The sequence below is a fragment of the Artibeus jamaicensis genome, unplaced genomic scaffold, assembly GCF_021234435.1.
Source record: "Artibeus jamaicensis isolate MK-2021 breed Jamaican fruit bat unplaced genomic scaffold, CSHL_Jam_final scaffold_754, whole genome shotgun sequence".
In the NCBI taxonomy this organism is placed as follows: domain Eukaryota; kingdom Metazoa; phylum Chordata; class Mammalia; order Chiroptera; family Phyllostomidae; genus Artibeus; species Artibeus jamaicensis.
Genome location: NW_026522054.1, coordinates 1,178,832 through 1,197,052, shown reverse-complemented (window position 1 = coordinate 1,197,052; position 18,221 = coordinate 1,178,832). Strand labels below are relative to the sequence as shown.

At 45.3% G+C, this 18,221-nt stretch overlaps 2 protein-coding genes across 2 annotated transcripts in view; one reads left to right on the top strand and one right to left on the bottom strand.

Moving 5' to 3' along the window:
* Positions 1-1,854: 1,854 nt before the first annotated feature.
* On the bottom strand, positions 1,855-12,992 carry DEGS1 (delta 4-desaturase, sphingolipid 1). Its single transcript, XM_053659556.1, has 3 exons — positions 12,806-12,992; positions 5,118-5,860; positions 1,855-2,369 (listed from the first exon to the last, which is right to left on the bottom strand). Exons 1-3 carry the CDS (start codon positions 12,885-12,887, stop codon positions 2,223-2,225), a joined length of 972 nt encoding a protein of 323 aa, XP_053515531.1. The 5' UTR covers positions 12,888-12,992; the 3' UTR covers positions 1,855-2,222.
* Positions 12,993-13,089: 97 nt separating this feature from the next.
* TP53BP2 (tumor protein p53 binding protein 2) overlaps positions 13,090-18,221 on the top strand; it is a 121,736-nt gene continuing 116,604 nt past the window's right edge. The window contains exons 1-2 of the mRNA XM_053659555.1: positions 13,090-13,304; positions 15,219-15,289. The gene's annotated coding sequence lies outside the window, so the exon portion shown is untranslated. The remainder of the gene's footprint in view (positions 13,305-15,218; positions 15,290-18,221) is intronic.

Below are 18,221 nucleotides of genomic sequence, written 5' to 3'. Positions count from 1 at the left end.
ATCATTAAAGCCCCAGTGCCAAGGTCCTGGCCAACCCCAGCAGAGCCTCACCTGCACCTCCAGGGAGGGTGGCCCTGCCCCTCCCCCACTGCCGCCCCCACAGAGGGGAGTGGAGCAGAGAAAGGAGGCTGAGGCGTCTGCTAGCACAGGTCTCCTGCAAGGCGTTCAGTAAGCTGTTAAAAAAGTTGTTTCAGATGGTTGAAAGTGAAAGAAACCCAGAGATCTAGCCACGACCACTGACGTGTGGGAAGTGGCCATCGGGCCGTGGAACAAACACCTGCTGGGCAACAGGAGTGTGTGGGTTCTCTCTCCCCTTCTGTCCCGGAGCAGCCTCGCTAGACAAGCCATGAGCATGGTCAAGAGTTCGGTCCCAGAGACACACGGTCTGAATTTCAGATCCCGTCTCTGCAATTCACTAGGTAGGGCCTTGAGCCAGTAACTTAACCTAAGCCTCAGTCTTCTCACTCACAAAATGGGGATATCAGTAATACCATTGACATATGTTGAGAACACATACTCAGAAAAGGTGGTGAACAGAAGGAGGCTCCACGCATGTCCAGTTTTCAGTCTGCCGCACTCTGGTCACCCAAACGCTCTGAATGAGGCGGGCAGACACCTCATCCAGACACTCTCTCCCTCAGTTACCAGCCCTGGCTGGGGTGGCTCAGTGGATTGAGTGCTGGCCTGGGAGTCAGCCTCTGAGGACAAGCCTCCCAGACCAGAAACGGTGGGAGGGCCACCTGGGCAGGGCCACCAGGCGATTCGTCAGGATGAACACCGGTGCTTTGGAGGCTCCGGCCTGGCCTGCCTCCTGCCCTCAGACTCCTGGGTCTCCTTTGGAAAAGTCACGGCCAGTGGCAGTGGCAGAAGGGATGCACTGAGTTGGCAGATGCGAGGGAGCCGGGCTGGTCAGGAGACAGGCCAGCAGGCTGGAACCTCCATCCAGGCCAGAAGTGGTGCGCAGCTAGGAACGTCCGCTCCGTGCACCCCACAGGTAACGAGTGGGGTTCCGGGAGCTGGGCTGCCAGGAGACGGATGGTCAGCGTCTGCCTGGCAGCTGCAGGCACTGGCTACAGTCCCTCAGCAGGGCTTGGTGGGAACACACAGTCCACTTCCCGCCTAGCACTGAATCCATGGGACCCTTCCCTGATCGTTCTTCCTGACCGGCCCTGTGTATCTGAATCGGAAAGTTCTCTTGTGAACCTGGTGTTATGATCGCTTTAAAGCAATGGTTTCTTTAAGCAATAGTTCCCAGATACCAGGAAGTTCCCCAGGCAGGAGGAGCAGGAAGGGAGGGGAGAGTCCTCGGAGGAGTACACTCCCCTCAACCGATAATGACCAGAACAGGAATTTGGTAACTGCTCCTGTGAAGGATGTCTGAGGGCTGGTGTTGTGTAAACTGGTTTTTTGTTTGTTTTTTTTTTGATACTGTGTATTATTTTGCAAACAGTTCACGTTACACTGAATTTGCCAAAGTGACACTGCAGGTACCCAGGCCTGCCGGCCTGCCGGCCTGCCGGCCAGGACGCTAGCCACCTGAGCCCGGCCACCTGCCATCAGACCAGAGCCAGTTTCCACTGCGGTGAGATGACACACGAAGTCTTCATCAGTCGTGGGGCTGCTTCTAACCTGAACATGGGAGTCGGTGCTGGACACAATTGGATCCATAAAGTACTTTATTGGTAAGGCCATGCAGGGTCCCACGCACAAGAGTAGAAATTAAAAATGAGTAATGCAGCTTGCAGTCAAAGACATTTCCAGGCATTTTTTTCTTTTCCTTTTTTTCTGGTGACATTTTAAAGCTCACCCAGCATCCTGATTAGCATTTAATATAAAGACAGTAAAGTACAAAAATGTGATAAATACTATTTATTTTGACTAATTGCTCAGGTTATTAGCTGTTTTAATAAAGTACGACTTTATAGTGAAAATAATATACGAGAAGTAGCTTTGTAAAAGCTTTTTGAATGATATGCTTACAAGATGCCGGACAGCCTCCTGGACAGCGAGGACACGGCGGCCACGCTCCCGTGAGAAGGCGGAGTGCACACGGCCACGCCGGCCGTGGCCAGCCGGACAGCTTCCTGATGCCGCGGGGGCTCGTGGGAAACCGTACGAGGACAGCTTCTAAACACCGCTGGTCTTCGCTGAATGATGCCAAAATCCCACCTTGTCGGCTGCTGTGAAGTGTCAGAGAGGAATTCCTTTGATCGTGACGACATTTAGTCCAGTTCCACCTTGCCTTTCTGATGCCTCTTCATTCTCGAATAGGGACTGATTGTATCATCCACCACAAAGTCATACAGGACTTTTATCCAGGAATTGTAGTGAGGCAGGTGGTCGTAGTACTCGGCTGCTATCTTCCTCACCTGGAAGGGAGAGAACAGGAGGGTGAAGGAGGCGGGGCTCGCCGAGCCCCACGGAAGAGGACAGACGAGTGCTGAACTCAAACACCGAGACAGCAGCGGACCTTTCTTCCTCCTGACCTCTCCAGCCAACCAACCAGTGAAGCAGCTTCAGGAATTCTAAATAAAAAGCGGCTTGCATTCGACCCCCTGGGAATACTGACATTTTCCTTTCAAGTTCTGAGGGGCTACAAATAAACTTTGATTCTGGGAATCTTTCACACCAGATACTTGTCATTTTTCAAGCATATGCTGCATGTGTGGCGTTGTCAGATACAAAGGCAGCAGCTGACCCTGCCACCAAGGAACCCGCAAATACTAGCAGACTATTGAGGTACGTTACTTAGAAACAAGCATCTGCCCTGGCTGCTGTGGCTCAGTGGATGGAGTGCTGGCCTGTGAACTGAAAGGTCACCAGTTCAATTCCCGGTCGGGGCACATGCCTGGGTTGCGGGCCAGGTTCCCAGATGGGGGTGTGGGAGAAGCAACCACAGATGCATGTGTCCCTCTTTTACTCCTCACTCCCCGACTCTCTAAAAGTAGATAGAATCTTTAAAAAAAAGAAAAAGAAATTAAGCATCTATCAAGTGCGCAAATCTCCACCCCAAATTGAAAACGTCCTTTAAAAATGACCACTGCCCGTGTGGCCAGGAAGCACCGTTAATTAGCGCTGAGTGAGAACAATGGTTCTGTGGCTTCATGGAAATGTAAAAAAAAACAAAAACAAAACCTTAGTGAATCCCAAAGGAACACAAAAGAGCAGAATCCAAGAAGGTTGACAGAGACAGCAGGAAAAAGGAACAACGCTGACATTTAAATTCCTCCTTCAGTTTGGGAAATGTAATTATTTTCTGGTTGTGGACAACCCGAAGAATGTACCACTCTCAAGGGACAATTAGTCAAACAGAGCTTTCCACATATTCTCACAAGAAAGAGAGTGATGTGAAACCTTTGGGTCACAGTCCTTCCAAACATCCTAAAGGTCCTTCAAGACCGAGCACACACAATTAACCTGGACCCTAATTCACACTGAACTGTATGAAAGCCAGTAGTAACCAGTGTATTTTAACAGCTAGAATAGGTAGGGGATACTATATTTCTGAAAACGGGAAAAAAGAGACCAGGTAATTCTTGATCTAGCTCCTTGGTACAAACTCCTCGATACAGAAAAAGCCGGTGGGGGGACTACAGAGGCTGAGGATGTTTTGCTGGTTCAGCTGAGGACCACGGGGGCAGCGTGAGACGGAGGGCGATGGACACACTGATGAACCAGGGGCCTGAGGTCCAGTGACACCTGCACCGAACCAAGTTTTCAGTTTGGGGATCGTTCGAGAAAGTGACAAGTATGTGGTTTACGGCAGAAAAGACTGTCTTGTTCAAGGGCGACCAGCTTTCTCCACAGCCTTTTAAAAATAAGTAAAAACGCACTTCCCCAGGTGGGGGAGAGGCAGTGGCCACCAGCTCTGTTCAGGCCAGCGCACGGGCAGGTGACAAAGCAGCATTGCACTCACCCATTTCACAGTCGCCCTCAGACAGCTGTGTGGTGCCCCCCCGTTTTATCTGGAAAATGTAAAACCTACAGGAAAGCTGAAGGGACAGCAGAGCGCACACCCGCGTGCCCCTCACGCGGCCCGCCCGCTGACTAGCGCTGTGACTGTCACAGTCCCTCTCTGGGTTTGGTGTGAACCACGTACCTGGCTTTGCCTGCCGAACCCTGTGAAGGCGAGCTGCAGCCCTGGTGTGACAACTCCCCCCAATGCTCCGCCCCTGCATGATCAACCTGCACATCCTGAGGACAGAGCCGCCCCCCCTCCCACAGTCATGGTGCCAGTATTGTCGCTGAGAAATTTAACACCGATGTTCTCCACTGCACAGTCCAGACTTAAGAGTTTCCCTCCTGACCCAACATCCTGTCTGGGTGTTTCTTTCCTCAACTGGGAATTATATCAATAATCAGATGTTAATTTTTAAACAGTCAACACCTAAAAACTTATCAGGAGACCTGTAAAATTTGATTGGATGGAGATGATAGCATAAAATATCTAGCTATGGTCCCCTTATATTTATCTGCTTTTTAATAAATCAGGAAAAGCTATTATTACATTTCATCCATCCATCCTTAGAATTACGGAAACATTTTGATACTGGCATTGTGAAAACTACCCATTTTGTGGACCAAGTCTAACGAGAATTTACCAGAAAGATCCCTGAAGGTAGGAAGGTGGTCCTTCTGGAGGAGATGAAAGGATGAGGGTCAAAGTCCTTCCATCTCCTCCACGACGACACTGAACGTCTCCCGCGCCTGCGGGACCCCAAGGCACAGGTAACCGCTCCCTGGCTGTGCACGCAGCGCTGCCCGGCTCCCACCACACACCCACACCCCGGTCAGGCCCACGCAGCTGTACAGTGACGAAAGCCTGGTGGACGGCTGCCAACCTCACAGAGGGGTCGCCTCCTCCACCCCCGAACCGCTTCCCAAGGTATTAGACCCTGCAGACCCCCGCACTTCTACGCCCTGAGTGTTACTGCTGCTCGGCTTTGGGATCCAGGAGTGAACTCTGCACACAGGCTGGCAGACTTGGGCCTTACACTCTCGTTTTCTTTGAGGAGGAAGCTCACAAGATATACTAGGTCCCTTTTAAAATAGGCAGGTGGAGGCCAACCCAACCATACAGCCAGCAGCAATCAGGATGTGCCACAGGCCTTACTCACCAGCGGGAGGTTCTTCCCGGGAATGTTGGGGAAGTCGTGGTGCTCGTTGTGGTAGCCCACGTTGAAGGTGAGCAGGTTCAGAGGCCCGTAATACGAGTAAGTTTCGTGTCCCTTTAAGAACATGTAATGTTCAGCTATAAAATGTCCAGAGATCGGATGCAAACCTAGACCAAGTAATGATGCTGCCAACATGTAGACTAAAGATTTAATTCCCAAAACATAGTAAACGATCACGTCAAATGTGAGCTGGACCAGAGTATTGATAATTTCCAGGTGAGTAATTGGTTTGGGGTTGATGAACAGAGGTCGAAAAGCATAAAAAAGAGGCTGAAGAATAACCCACATAAACTTTCTGAAAGTGGTACAGAAGAACCAGCCTTCAAAATCAGTTGGAATGTCCACGTCAATGCCGTCACCTCCGAGGTAGCGATGGTGATCCATGTGATACCTCTTAAAGGAAATGGAGTACGGGACGCCGATAGGAAGGTTAGCAAACATTCCAAACCAGCGGTTCCACATGGCTCTGCAGTGGCCAAAGGCGCTGTTGTGAGAAACTTCATGAATGGCCAGAGTCATTGAGTGGTTAATGCAGCTGCCAAAGGCGTATGCCCAAAACAGGACCCACTTCCAGTCCAAGTCCTTTACTAAGTAAAATGCCACCAGCTGGGTGAGAACCATCATGATGACGATCCATATCAGGTTGGGGTCTGGCTTCATCAAGGACTTTATCTCTGGATACTTTGCTGTAAAGAAAACAAACAAAATCATGAGCCGGGAAAAGTACATAGTTCAACAGTTATAATTAAATCAACATCGGTTACATTAACACATTAATCTTTTCCAAATCATTACATGCCCTCTACGAGACTTTATCTCCTCCAACAGTAGAGTCTAATAGCAACATTTTAAATTTTTATTTATTTTAAAATATATTTTATTAATTATGCTATTACAATTGTCCCATTTCCCCCCCTTCACTCCCCTCCGCCCTGCATACCACCTTCCACCCACATTCCCCCCCTTTAGTTCATGTCCATGGGTCGTACACATAAGTTCTTTGGCTTCTACATTTCCCATACTATTCTTACCCTCCCTCCGTCTATTTTCTACCTACCATCTATGCTACTTATTCTCTGTACCTTTCCCCCCTCTCCCCTACCCGCCACTCCCTAATGATAACCTTCCATGTGATCTCCATTTCTGTGGTTCTGTTCCTGTTCTAGTTGTTTGCCTAGTTTGCTTTTGTTTTAGGTGTGGTTGTTAATAATTGTGAGTTTGTTGTCTTTCCACTGTTCATATTTTTAATCTTTTTCTTACCTAAATCCCTTAAACATTTCATATAATAAGGGCTTGGTGATGATGAACTCCTTCAACTTGACCTTTCACCCATAACAATTCTTTATGAAGCTTTTACGTTTTACACAGTTAAAATCGCAGTCTGGTGAATCTATCCTGTGTCTGACAATATACTTCATACTTAGGCAGATTCTCCCCTGGACCCTACCATCCAGAGAGCATGTCTTTGGTTTTACAGGTGCTGTCACCGTGTTGGGCCCAGGAAGGCCCGAGTTCTGAAGGAGGGCCTTTTTCTTGGGACAAATCATTCAGAATGTTCTTGAAAAGATAAGGGAAAAGAGGAGCTTCATCCTCTTCTATCTAGTGAAATGAAGAATTCAATAAAAGCTTAAAATGCAACACGGGGAGTTACTTAAATCCAGTTTTATATAAAGAAATAAAGGTAGTGTTAGTTTAAGGTTCAAGGTGAATAACTCTTCTAGTTTCTTTCTCCTTTTCTGTCTCCTTTCTCTAATCTCCAATCTTTGTTGGTATTAGTTCATCTTATCTCATGTTAATAATTTTGTACGCAATAGATTAAAAAAAAAAAAAAGTAATCCTAGAGGCCCAGAAGTGAATTAGAGTAAAACTAATTTTCCTGGTGTAAGTGACAGGTTCAAATAAGCCATTCATTAAAATACAAACATTTTAGAAGCAATTCACCAAGGGTAGAATAACAACTTCAGTTTATTGGTGTATAAATAATAATTCTTTTGTACTAAAATGTGTTATCTCTGTTTAGACAGAGCTCCAGAATTTTTACTTTATATAAAACAATTAAATTGACAAAAGGATAGAAAACAGACATTTTGTAGGCACTCTAAAAATCATGCAACCTCGCCTTCCGGTCAAGATGGCAGTATAGGCAGACATGTCTCGCCTCTTTGCACAATCACGTCAAAATTACAACTAAAATAGGGAACGATCATTCAGAACCATCAGAAATGGAGTTCAATGGAAGTCTAACAACTAGGTGATCCCCAGAGACTCCGCCCCACCCAACAAAAGGGCTCACCCAAGCTGCTTTTCCATTTGAATGGCTAGACTTCGCTGATGCTTCACAACTTTCCAAATCCTCTCAAACGAGCAGCAGCTGGCCTCAGTGAGCCCCGGCCCAGCACTAGCAGGAACCAGCCTACATTCACAGCTTGGCTTCCCCTGGGAATCTCCAAGCCCAGCACAAGTAGCAGCCATCTCAGGTCGCTTTACAGTTCAGGGTGCTCTGCACAAAACACAGGTGGGGCCTGCACGACCTAGAAAACCCCAGGACCAGCAAACTCAGTGAATAGCTACAGACCATGCTGGAGCACCACGACCCTGCCCCTGCACAGCTGATCCTCCATGGAAGGTGGAGACTGGTGGTCAGTGGTCACAGCCAGTCCTTGTAGCTGACTGGCCTGGGTAAATCCCTCCCATCGACCTGCCAACAGCAACCAAGACTCAACTACAAGAGGAAGGTGTATTCAGCCCACACAAAGGGTGCACCTTGAGTATTTAGCTTGGATGATAGGGAGGCTGTGCCACTGGACCCCACAGGACACCTACTATGTTAGGCCACACGACCAAGACATGGAGTCAACGCAGCTCTACCTAATCCACAGAATCAAACGCAGGGAGGCTGCCAAAGTGAGGAGACAAGGAAACATGGCCCAAATGAAAGAACAGATCAAAACTCCAAAAAGGAGCTAAATGAAATGGAAATAAGCAATCTTACCTGATGCAGCATTCAAACCACTGGTTATAAGAATGTTCAAGGAGCTTAGTGAGGACCTCAACAGCATAAACAAGATTGAGTCAGAAACAAAGGATACGGTCATTGAAATGGGAAACAATAGAGTGGATGAAGCTGAGAATCAAATGAATGATTTGGACATAAGGAACCAAAAAAAAAAAAACAACCAGTCAGAATAAGAAGAAAAGAGAATTTTAAAAAATTAAGGATAGTATAAGCAGCCTCTGGGACAACTTCAGGAGGTCCAACATTCACATCATAGGGGTGCCAGAAGGAGAAAAGAGCAAGAAATTGGAAATCTATTTGAAAAAGTAGTGAAAGAAAACTTGCCTGATTTGGTGAAGTAAATAAATTTGTAAGTCCAGGAAGCATAGAGTCCCAAACAAGATGGATGCAAAGAGGCCCACACCAAGGCACATCATAAGTAAAATGCTAAAGGTTAAAGATAAAGAGAGAATCTTAAATGCAGCAAGAGAAGTTAGTTACCTATAGGGGAGTTCCCACAAGATTTTCAGCTGATTTCTCAAACTTTGCAGGCTAGAGGGGGTTAGCAAGAAATATTCAAAGTCATGAAAAGCAGGGGCCTAAAGCCAAGATTGTTATACCCAGTGAAGGTATCATTTAGAATCGAAGAGTAAATAGAGTTTCCCAGATAAGAAAACACTAAAGAAGTTCATCAGCACCAAACCATTATTATATGAAATGTTGAAGGGACTTATTTAAGAAAAAGATGAAAACTGTGAACAATAAAATGGCAAAAAAATAAATATCTATCAACAATTCAATCTAAAAAACAAACTAAGCAAACAAGAACACAGGATCATAGATACAGAGTGTTTGGATGGTTGCCACATGGGAAGTGGGCAGTGGGGGAAATGGGTGAAGAAGTGAGGGGATTAAGAAGTACAAATAGGTAGTTACAGAATAGCCATGGGGAGGCAAAGTCCAATAGAGGGAATGGAGTAGCCAAAGAACTTATTCTCATGACCCATGGACATGAACAGTGGTGGGGGGATTGCCCGAGGGAGTGGGGGGACCTCAGTGGAGGGGGACAAAAGGGGGAAAAATCAGGACAACTGTAATAGCATAATCAGTAAATTACAATTTAAAAAATAAAATGATGAAACTTATAACTCTTCTCTCAGACAGACAAATCAACTTGCTCCAAGTAGTTCTGTACCAAATTTTTGCAAAGTGTAATATATAAAAATCAGTATTAAAAGGGTGCCAACATAAGTAAATGGAGCATGAATGATCTTTTCAACAAATGGTGCTGGAACAACTGGTTATCCGCATGCAAAATAATAAAGTCGGATCTCTTCCTTACATTATACACAAAAATTAACATAGACCTATATACAAGGAAACTATAAAACTCATAACAAAGCAGACTAAGTTATATAAAGGTCTAACCACTATGCTGTCCACCTCAAACTAATACAATGTTCAACATCAATGGAAAAATTTTTAAAAAGGCAAAAGGAAATCTTTGTAAAGGCTATACCAAAAGCATAAGTAAGGACGAGAGAAAACAACTGATAAACTGGACTGCCTCAGAAACTTTTATGTTGCAGATGACACCACCAATAAAGTGAAAAGACAACCCACAGAACAGGAGGAAGTGTTTGCAAATCATCTATCTTGTAAGTGACTTGTATCTAGAATATACAAAGAACTCTTAAGAGTCTTACAATTACTAATCCAATGGAAAATGGACAGAGAATCCGAACAGACATTTTTCCAAAGCAGACACACAAATGGCCAATAAGTGTTGATACATGCAAGATACTCGACATTGTCAGCCATTAGGAAAACACAAACTGAAACCAAAATGAGATACTGCTTCACCCCCACTGCAAAGGCTGCATGTAATACCAAAGACCAGCAACAAGAAGGATGTGGGGGGACTGGAACGACGCACACACATAGCTGGTAACCATCTAAAACGGTGCAGCCGGTTCCTCAAAATGTTAAACATAAAGTTAGCTGCCTTCCAGAAATAAAAACGTTCGTCTGTACAGTAACTTGTTATATGGACGTGCATAGCAGCATTGTTCATAGTAGTCAAAAGGTGAAAACCACTGAAAAGCGTACCGAATGATGAATGGATAGATGAACTGTGGTATATCCATACAGTGGAACGCTATTCAGCCGCCAAAAGAATGGAGACTTACACAGGCTGGAGTGAACCTTGGAAACCGTATGCCAAGGGAAAGCAGTCAGTCAAAAAAGACCAAGTATTGTATGATTTCATTTTTAAGAAATGTCCAGAATGAGTGAATCTATAGACATAGAAAGGAGATTACTGGTTGCCTAGTTAGTACTGGGGGTTAAAAGTTGGGGCCAGAGCCTGCTAATGAGTGTAGGGTTTCTTTGGGGGTGAGAGTGAAGTCCTATAAATTAGATTGAAATGATAATGAGAGAACGTGAGTACAGTAAAACACTGAATTGTACACTTTAAATGGGTGAATTTTATAGTTTGTGAATTATATCTTAACGCTGTTAAAAATACCATTTCCTGCCCTGGCTGGTGTAGCTCAGTGGATTGAGCGCGGGCCTGCGAACCACACGATTGTGGTTTGATTCCCAGTCAGGGCACATGCCTGGGTTGCAGGCCAGTTCCCAGCAGGGGACGCACAAAAGGCAACCATACATTGATGTTTCTTTCCCTCTCTCCTTCCCCCTCTCTCCTTCCCCCCCTTCCCCTCTAAAGATAAATAAATAATAAAATATTTAAAAAAAAAAACCATTTCCTTGTGGAAGTAAAGCTGTAAAAGGAGCAGTTCCTGTGATGCAGTATTTGTCCCACGAGTAATGGTCTAATCCCAAACCCTCATAATTTCACACAGTTGCCTTTGAATGTTGCTTTATTTAATGTAACTCTACATGTAAATTTAGTGTTCAGACGCTGGCTGTTAAACACCATACTGGTGCTCCCTCATGCTTCTCTCCCCACAAAACCTGGCACATTTCAGAAATATCTCTTAACATGGACGTTTAATGTACACAGATCTCCAGGTTCCTATCTGTACTGCTACTCCACCCCGAAAGGGAACACAGAGCAGTATTTACCTCCGATGGGAAGATATTCAAATAAATTTTCATTGAGAAATATGTAGTCACTTTGACTTTTGAAGGGAACAGTGATAAGTGTGTGGGGAAAAAAGGCTGTGTTGAGTTAAGAATCAACAGCACCTTCTTATTTCCTTGATTTTCTGAATATTAAACAGCTAATATCCAGTATTCAGGAGTTGGTTTTCATAGGGTGGGCACCTCATTATTCTTAGGTGACATGTTGATAAGGCATATCTCTTACGTGTGATTTGCAAAATACACCTTAATTAAAAAGAAAGTGTTCAAGAACCAAAGTCTCTTAAAAGGCTACCTTTAATAGCAACTGTAAAGGTTCAAGCTCCCAATTTCATGACTGTATGAAAATTCATTTCAAAGGAATCCACTGCTTTCTGTAAAAACATGAAATTTCTAACTTTAGAGCCCCCAGCAAAAATCAGGGGCTCACTCACTGTTTTCACTGGACAAATAGATGCCAAAAAGAAAAACTAGGGAAATACCAGGTATGAGCAAAAATTCCTCTAATTCACCCCCCCCTTTAGTTTCCTGATATTTGAAGTAATAAGTAAAAAAGTTAAAAGCATGTGGTTTGGAGGAAGTCTAACCCAGACCTGGAATCCCCCTAAATTTACCTGTTCACTGTTGGCTGTGTTTAAGAGAGCGACAACACCGACTAGTTATTGGGAGGATTAGTCTGGGTGATGTTGGTGAAACACAGTGCCTAATGTATCATGAAGCCCCAGTGAGAGAAGGGAATTCTCAATATAATAGAAAAGCTCCAAACAGCTGAGCGCCTTAACACCTCTGGAGAGATGACTAGGCCTCGTTTTCCTGGAGTAAATGGCCCTAAATTAGCAAACTGGGGACCAGCAAGCTGATTTTGGCAAGTCTTCCATACTTCAGTCTTTCCCTGCACAGAACTGGGATGGATGAAAAATACCTGTGAATCTTGCCCTTCCTGTGCCTCGGGCGAGTTGTGAGGGTCAATGAGAAAACAGTGGTCGGCGCACAGGACGCGTCCCATCCTTGAAGTCCCAGGGGTCACACCGGTCAGGTCCCAGGCCCTCCCCGGAGACAGGAGGACCGCCGCCCTAGCCTTGATGGCGGGCGCATGAACCCCCGATGCTCCGGGGCCACGCCCTGTCTCGCACACACGCGCTGCCTGGCTTCGCCGCGGCCCATTGTGGGGAAGAGGAGCAGGCAGACACGGCGCCCATCGGGGCATGGGAATTGCAAAATGAGAGGATCCACCCAAGGGTGGCCTATACAGAGGATCGAACCCCCTCGTCTCAACCAGATGTCTGAGCCTCCCGGAGGAAGGGAGGCATCCGCGCGGCAGGGCGAGCGCGCGGGAACCCCCCCACCCCCACTCCTCGGCCCCAGCCCTCTCAGGCCTTCCTAGGGGGTCCAGGCGGCGGTGGGAAGAGGAGAGCGCCGGCTGGTAACTGGCCTGGAGCGCCCGGGGGCGCGCTGGGCCTACGTGGGCAGAGCGCGCTCGAGCGGTGAGAGGCCACGCACGCATATAACGGGGCGCGGACTGGGACCTCACCCAGGATCTCCTTGCGCCGAGTGGCGTGGGGCTCGTCGGTGTAGACCCACTCGAAGTCTTCCCGCGAAACACGGTTCCCCATGGCGGCGGCGACGGCTCGCGGATCCGCTCCCGGCCCGGTTCCTTGGAGGGAGAGGCGGCGGCAGCCAGCTAGTATCAGCGAGCTGCTGGCCGTGCGGAGCTGACGGGGGACGGGGCGGGGTCTCGAGGCACGCCCCGCCTCCTGGCCCCGCCCCCCGCCGAGGAGCGTGAACGGCGTGCGCGACGCTCGTGGGCCCCTGCAAGGGGCTGGAATTCCGCGGCTGGTGTTACGGCGTTCTGAGTTCTGTGACTCCGCCACCCCGTGGGGAGCCGAGTTTCTGCGAGTCCCGGCCCCTCCGGCCTGTGCCGCCCCGTGCCCGACCCCGCGCCAGAAGGTGGATAAGGAAGGAAACCCGGCTCCGTTTTAGCGTTTTGGAGAAGGTCTGTGCTCGGCCACGAGGATCCTTGGTCATTATTAGTAAGTGACAAAGTGGCAACGCCCCACGTTTTAATGGTGAAAAGCAAATGCTTCATTGAGCCCCAAAAGGCTGCCTCCTGGAAATCATGCCTCAGGAAGAAATGCGGAGTGTGTGGCAAAAACGTGAGGGAAAAATGATAAGGAATGTGCTCTCTTGTCTGAATAATTCTACTGTGACCGTTTGTCGTACCAGATGATTCCCCACTTGACATGTGTCGCAGGTCGTTTGAAGCACAGCCTCTTCCGGAGGGAGGAAACATTTTGTTTCGAAATGAGTTACCACTTCTCTATTAAAAAAGACTCACTGAAGTTACGAAAAGGAAGAGAAACAGCCATAGTGCACCTCCCAGTAAAACGCACGTACAGGCCCGAAACCCGATCAAAACCTTGCCTCCACCGCTAATGTGTAGGACTAGGAAATCGACAGGGCAGGGGGAAATGTTCAGCTACGCAGCAGAGGTGCATCAGCAAGATCTGACGGTGGGACACTCTAGGTTCTTTAAGAAATAAAATGCAATGGGGGAAACAAGAAAAGGGGAACCTATCGATTAAAAGATGCTTAAACGACCTTTCGGCCAATTGCAATGTACTGACCTTTTAATGGATTAAAACGGTCAAAATTTCTTGAAAAACTTGACAGGAGATAATTCAAATATTGCTTGGATATGTGGCAGTATGAAGAAATTATTGTTCATTTCTTTAGTGTAATAGTATTATGGTTATAGTTTTCTTTAGGGTCCATATCTTTTAGAGATTCTTAACAGGGGTATAAATCTCACAAACCAATAAATTATGGTACAGTCAGCCCTCAGTAACCTCACTGGTCCTGGGACCACTTTGGATGCTGTATATATATCAAGTGCCTTATATAAAATTGTGCAGTATTTACTCGTAGCCTACATAAACCTCCTATATACTTTAATCTCTACATTATTATGATACCTATTACAATCCAACATAAATAGTTAATGTATTGTTTAAGGAATAATCACAAGAGAAAAATGTCCATATTCAGTCAGTGTAGCTGCAACCACCATAGGCCTGCCAACATAGCATTTTTCCCCCAAGTATTTTTAAAAATATTTTATTTATTTGTTTTTCGAGAGAGGGGAAGGTAAGGAGAAAGAGTGGGAGAGAAATATCAATGTATGGTTGCCTCTCATGCGTCCCCTGCAGGGAACCGGCCTGCAACCCAGGCATGTGGCCTGACTGGGAATCGAGCTGTGATACTCTGGTTCACAGGCCCGTGCTCAATCCACTGAGCTATGCCAGCCAGGGCTCCCCCAAGTATTTTTAATCCTTGGTTGAATCCTCAGGTGCAGAACCTTCGGATATGGAGGGCTGACTGTACATGCAATTCACCACACATGTGATACTATAGCACCAGTCAAAAAAAAGAGGAAGTTCTTTGTGTTGATATGAATTGATTTCCAAGATGTACTATTAAATGCAAAACATCAGGTTTGGGGGCAGTGTATAACTAATATACAATTCCTTGGATATGCATAACATATATTTCAAAAGACACCCAAAATGATTACATTGTAGGACAGTAAGTGGGAGTCTAAGGGAATGTGGATTTTGACATTCTAAAGTGATGATGGCGTGCGGGCCTGCGAACCAAAGGATCACGGTTTGATTCCCAGTCAGGGCACATGCCTGGGGTGCAGGCCAGTTCCCAGCAGGGGATGCACGAGAAGCAACCATACATTGATATTTCTCTCCTTCTCTCCTTCCCTTTCCCTACAAAGATAAATATTTTTTTAAATGAAGAGAAGGAAAAAATTTGGCTCCAGTGTGGTTATGAAGATTGACAAATAGTTTGATTACACATACACATATTTCTTTAGTTAAGACTTCTAAAAGTTCTTAATGCATTATCTAGCTTTCATATCTTTTCCTTACTCTTGCCAGGTGATTTGTCTTCAGGCAATCATACCAGTTATTCTAGAAAGACACTATCCAGTCTACTGTGAAATGCTCAGGTGAGTCCCTGCAGTTCCTGATGCCATGAGGAAATTGCAGGTGAGGTAATTTTCAGATCATACTTTTGCAATCAAGGTCTCCTTCCACACCAATTTTTCATTTTCCATTTGTTTAATAATTGAATGGGCAATCCATTGTGAATACTATTTTGGTAATGACATAGCTAAGTTCTAGTAATGGTGTTGAAAGCCTGTGGGTAGCTTTGCTAACTTTAAATCATAGAACAGTAATTACAAAAGGCATTCTTTATTCACTTCCAACACACCTTAATCATAATAATAACAACAACTTTATGTCATCTAGTCCTTGACACCAAATAGAAGACAACTCTTCTCATCAGTAGTTAATTGCCAATAAATATCTTGTCTTATTTTAAAATGTGTTATTTAATTAGAAAACTAGCACCTATAAATGGGCAGAACAGTCCCCATGTGTGTCTGGAACTAAAGCTGACAGTGTGTTGGGAATAAAACTACACCTTGCCTGTTCTGTCCTCTGGTCTGCTGGCTTCACTCCGTGTATCTGGTGCCGGCCAGTCTGGGGGTATCGTACACACTGGACCTGTCTCCCCTGGACTCCTGCAGCCTCGCTCAACTCATTTGCTTGTTTTAATTTTTTTTTAGTAGGTTCTTTAGGATTTTTCATATACAAGATCATGTCATGTATATTTAAATGAGATAGTTTTAGCTTTTCCTTGCTGGTCTGGATGGCTTTTATTTCATCTGCCGAACTCTTGCTGCTGTGATTAAAACTTCCTAAGACTCATTAGGGATTCTCAAGGAACCCCTGATAGCCAAAAACAATCCTGAAAAAGGACAACATTTCCAGATTTTAAAATTTACTACAAAGCACCCTGACCAGTGCAGCTCAGTTGGTTGGGTGCCATCCAGGAAAGAGAAAGGTCTCTAGTTCAGGTACATGTCTGGGTTGTGGAGCTGGTTCCCAGTTGGAACGTGTATGAGAGGCAACCAAGTGATGTTTCTCTCCCTCTCTTTCTCCTTCTCCTCTCCTCTCTCTAAAAATAAATAAGTAAAATCGTTTTTTAAAAAACCTACTACAAAGCTACGGTGGTCAAAACAGTGTGGTACTGCCATAAAAACAAACATAGACCAATAGAACAAAACCGAAAGTCCAGATGTAAACCCTTGCATATTTGGTTAGTGAATCTTGACAAGCGTGCCAAGAGCATTTAATGGGGAAAATATTCTTTTCAATGAATGGAAGCTGGACCCTTACCTAAGATGATACACAAAAACTAACTCAAAATGGGTCCATGACCTAACTGTAAAATCTAAAACTTACAGGAAAGCATAGGCAAAACCTGCATGACTTTGGAACCTGGCAATGATTTCTTGGGTAACAAAAGGAAAAAATCCAGACAAATTGGACTTTATGAAAGTGAAAATATTGTGTGGATCAGAAGACATTATTGAGTTAAAGAGCCACCCACAGAATGGGAGTAAATATTTGCAAATGATATGTTGTACAAAGAATTAAGATCCAGAACATATGTGAATCTTCCAAATATTGTCCTATTTTTACTTTTAACTCAATTCTGTTGGGGTCACCAAACACACTTTATCTGACTGAAACCCTTTAAGTTTTTTGAGAATTATTTTATGGCCTAAAATGGGGTGTATCATAGGCGTAGTTCCATGTGCACTTGAAAAGAAGGTGTGTTCTGCTGTTTCTGTGTAGAATGTTCTACAGGTACTCTTTTTAGGTCTAGAGAGTATATGATGTCATCAAGTCTTCTGTTCCCTTGTGGATCATCTGTCCGGTTCTATTCATTACTGAAATGGGGTATTGAAGGCCCCAGCTATTACTGCTGAGTTCCGTCAGTTCTGCTTCATGTATTTTGGGATTCTGTTCTTAGGTGCCTGTCCTGTGAACCTTAGGAGAGATTTCGGTGGCCCAGAGCTGCCATTTTCAAGGTGTGTTGCCTGTGCAATTCACAGTTACCCCAGTAATGGAAAAGGTGTTACCTTCAACCATCTCCAAGGTCTCTTTTTGTTCTAGCATTCTAAGAGATGCCAAAAACTAACGTTGATTGAAAGTAAATTCCTCCAAGAAGCTAGAAGGCCTTTAAGAGTACACAAGCTGTTTTATGTGCCTTAAAAAGAAAATAATATGTAGCCCTGGCTGGTGTGGCTCAGTGGCTTGAGTGCCAGCTGTGAACCAAAAGGTTGTCGTTTGATTTCTGGTCAGGACACATGCCCGGGTTGTAGGCCAGGTCCCCGGCCGGGAGTATGAGAGGCAACCAATGGGTGTATCTCTCACATACTGATGTTTCTTTCCCTTTCTTTCTCTCTCCTTTTTTCCATCTCTCTCAAAATAAATAAATAAATAAATAAAAATTAAAGATATATACATACAAGGCCTGTCTAGAATGTATCCAGCCATGTACTACAAGAAGTAGAGATATTTACTGAAAAAGATATAAGAAACACTGTACATAGGACAATGACTCCTCAGTCCCCTTCAAAGTAGCACCTTGGGACCTCCCACAGTCCTCCCCATCGCCACCATCCACCCCATCATATTTTCTCAAATCTCATCCATGGTCTGAAATCTCTTCCCTTTCTGGGAAAAGCCAGAAGTCTCAGGGCACCAAATCTGGGCTGTAGGGGGTGCTGAGTCACCTGGGTGATTTGATATTTCACCAAAAACTGCGCAAGTAATAATGCATGAGAGGACACGTTGTTGTGATGAAGCTGTCAGTCACTGGTTGCCCACAGCTGTGCCCTTCTGAATCACCCGAGTGGTTTCCACAGAGGAATGTCCAGGCTTAACGCAAGATTTGATGCAGATTTGTTGCTCTATTCTCTCAGTCATTTTGAATGTGATGGCCACACAGTACACATACTCAGTGTTTACTGCCCCCACGGACTGGGACAGTGAAGTCATCATTGCTTATGCATGCACCTTCCA

Bases quoted from the DNA above. Each gene is read 5' to 3' on its own strand.
- DEGS1 (XM_053659556.1), bottom strand. From the start codon at position 12,887: ATGGGGAACCGTGTTTCGCGGGAAGACTTCGAGTGGGTCTACACCGAC. The intron at 5,861-12,805 runs GTGAGGTCCCAG...TTTTCTTTACAG, and splicing joins TCGGCGCAAGGAGATCCTGG to CAAAGTATCCAGAGATAAAG. The intron at 2,370-5,117 runs GTGAGTAAGGCC...TCTCCCTTCCAG, and splicing joins CCGGGAAGAACCTCCCGCTG to GTGAGGAAGATAGCAGCCGA.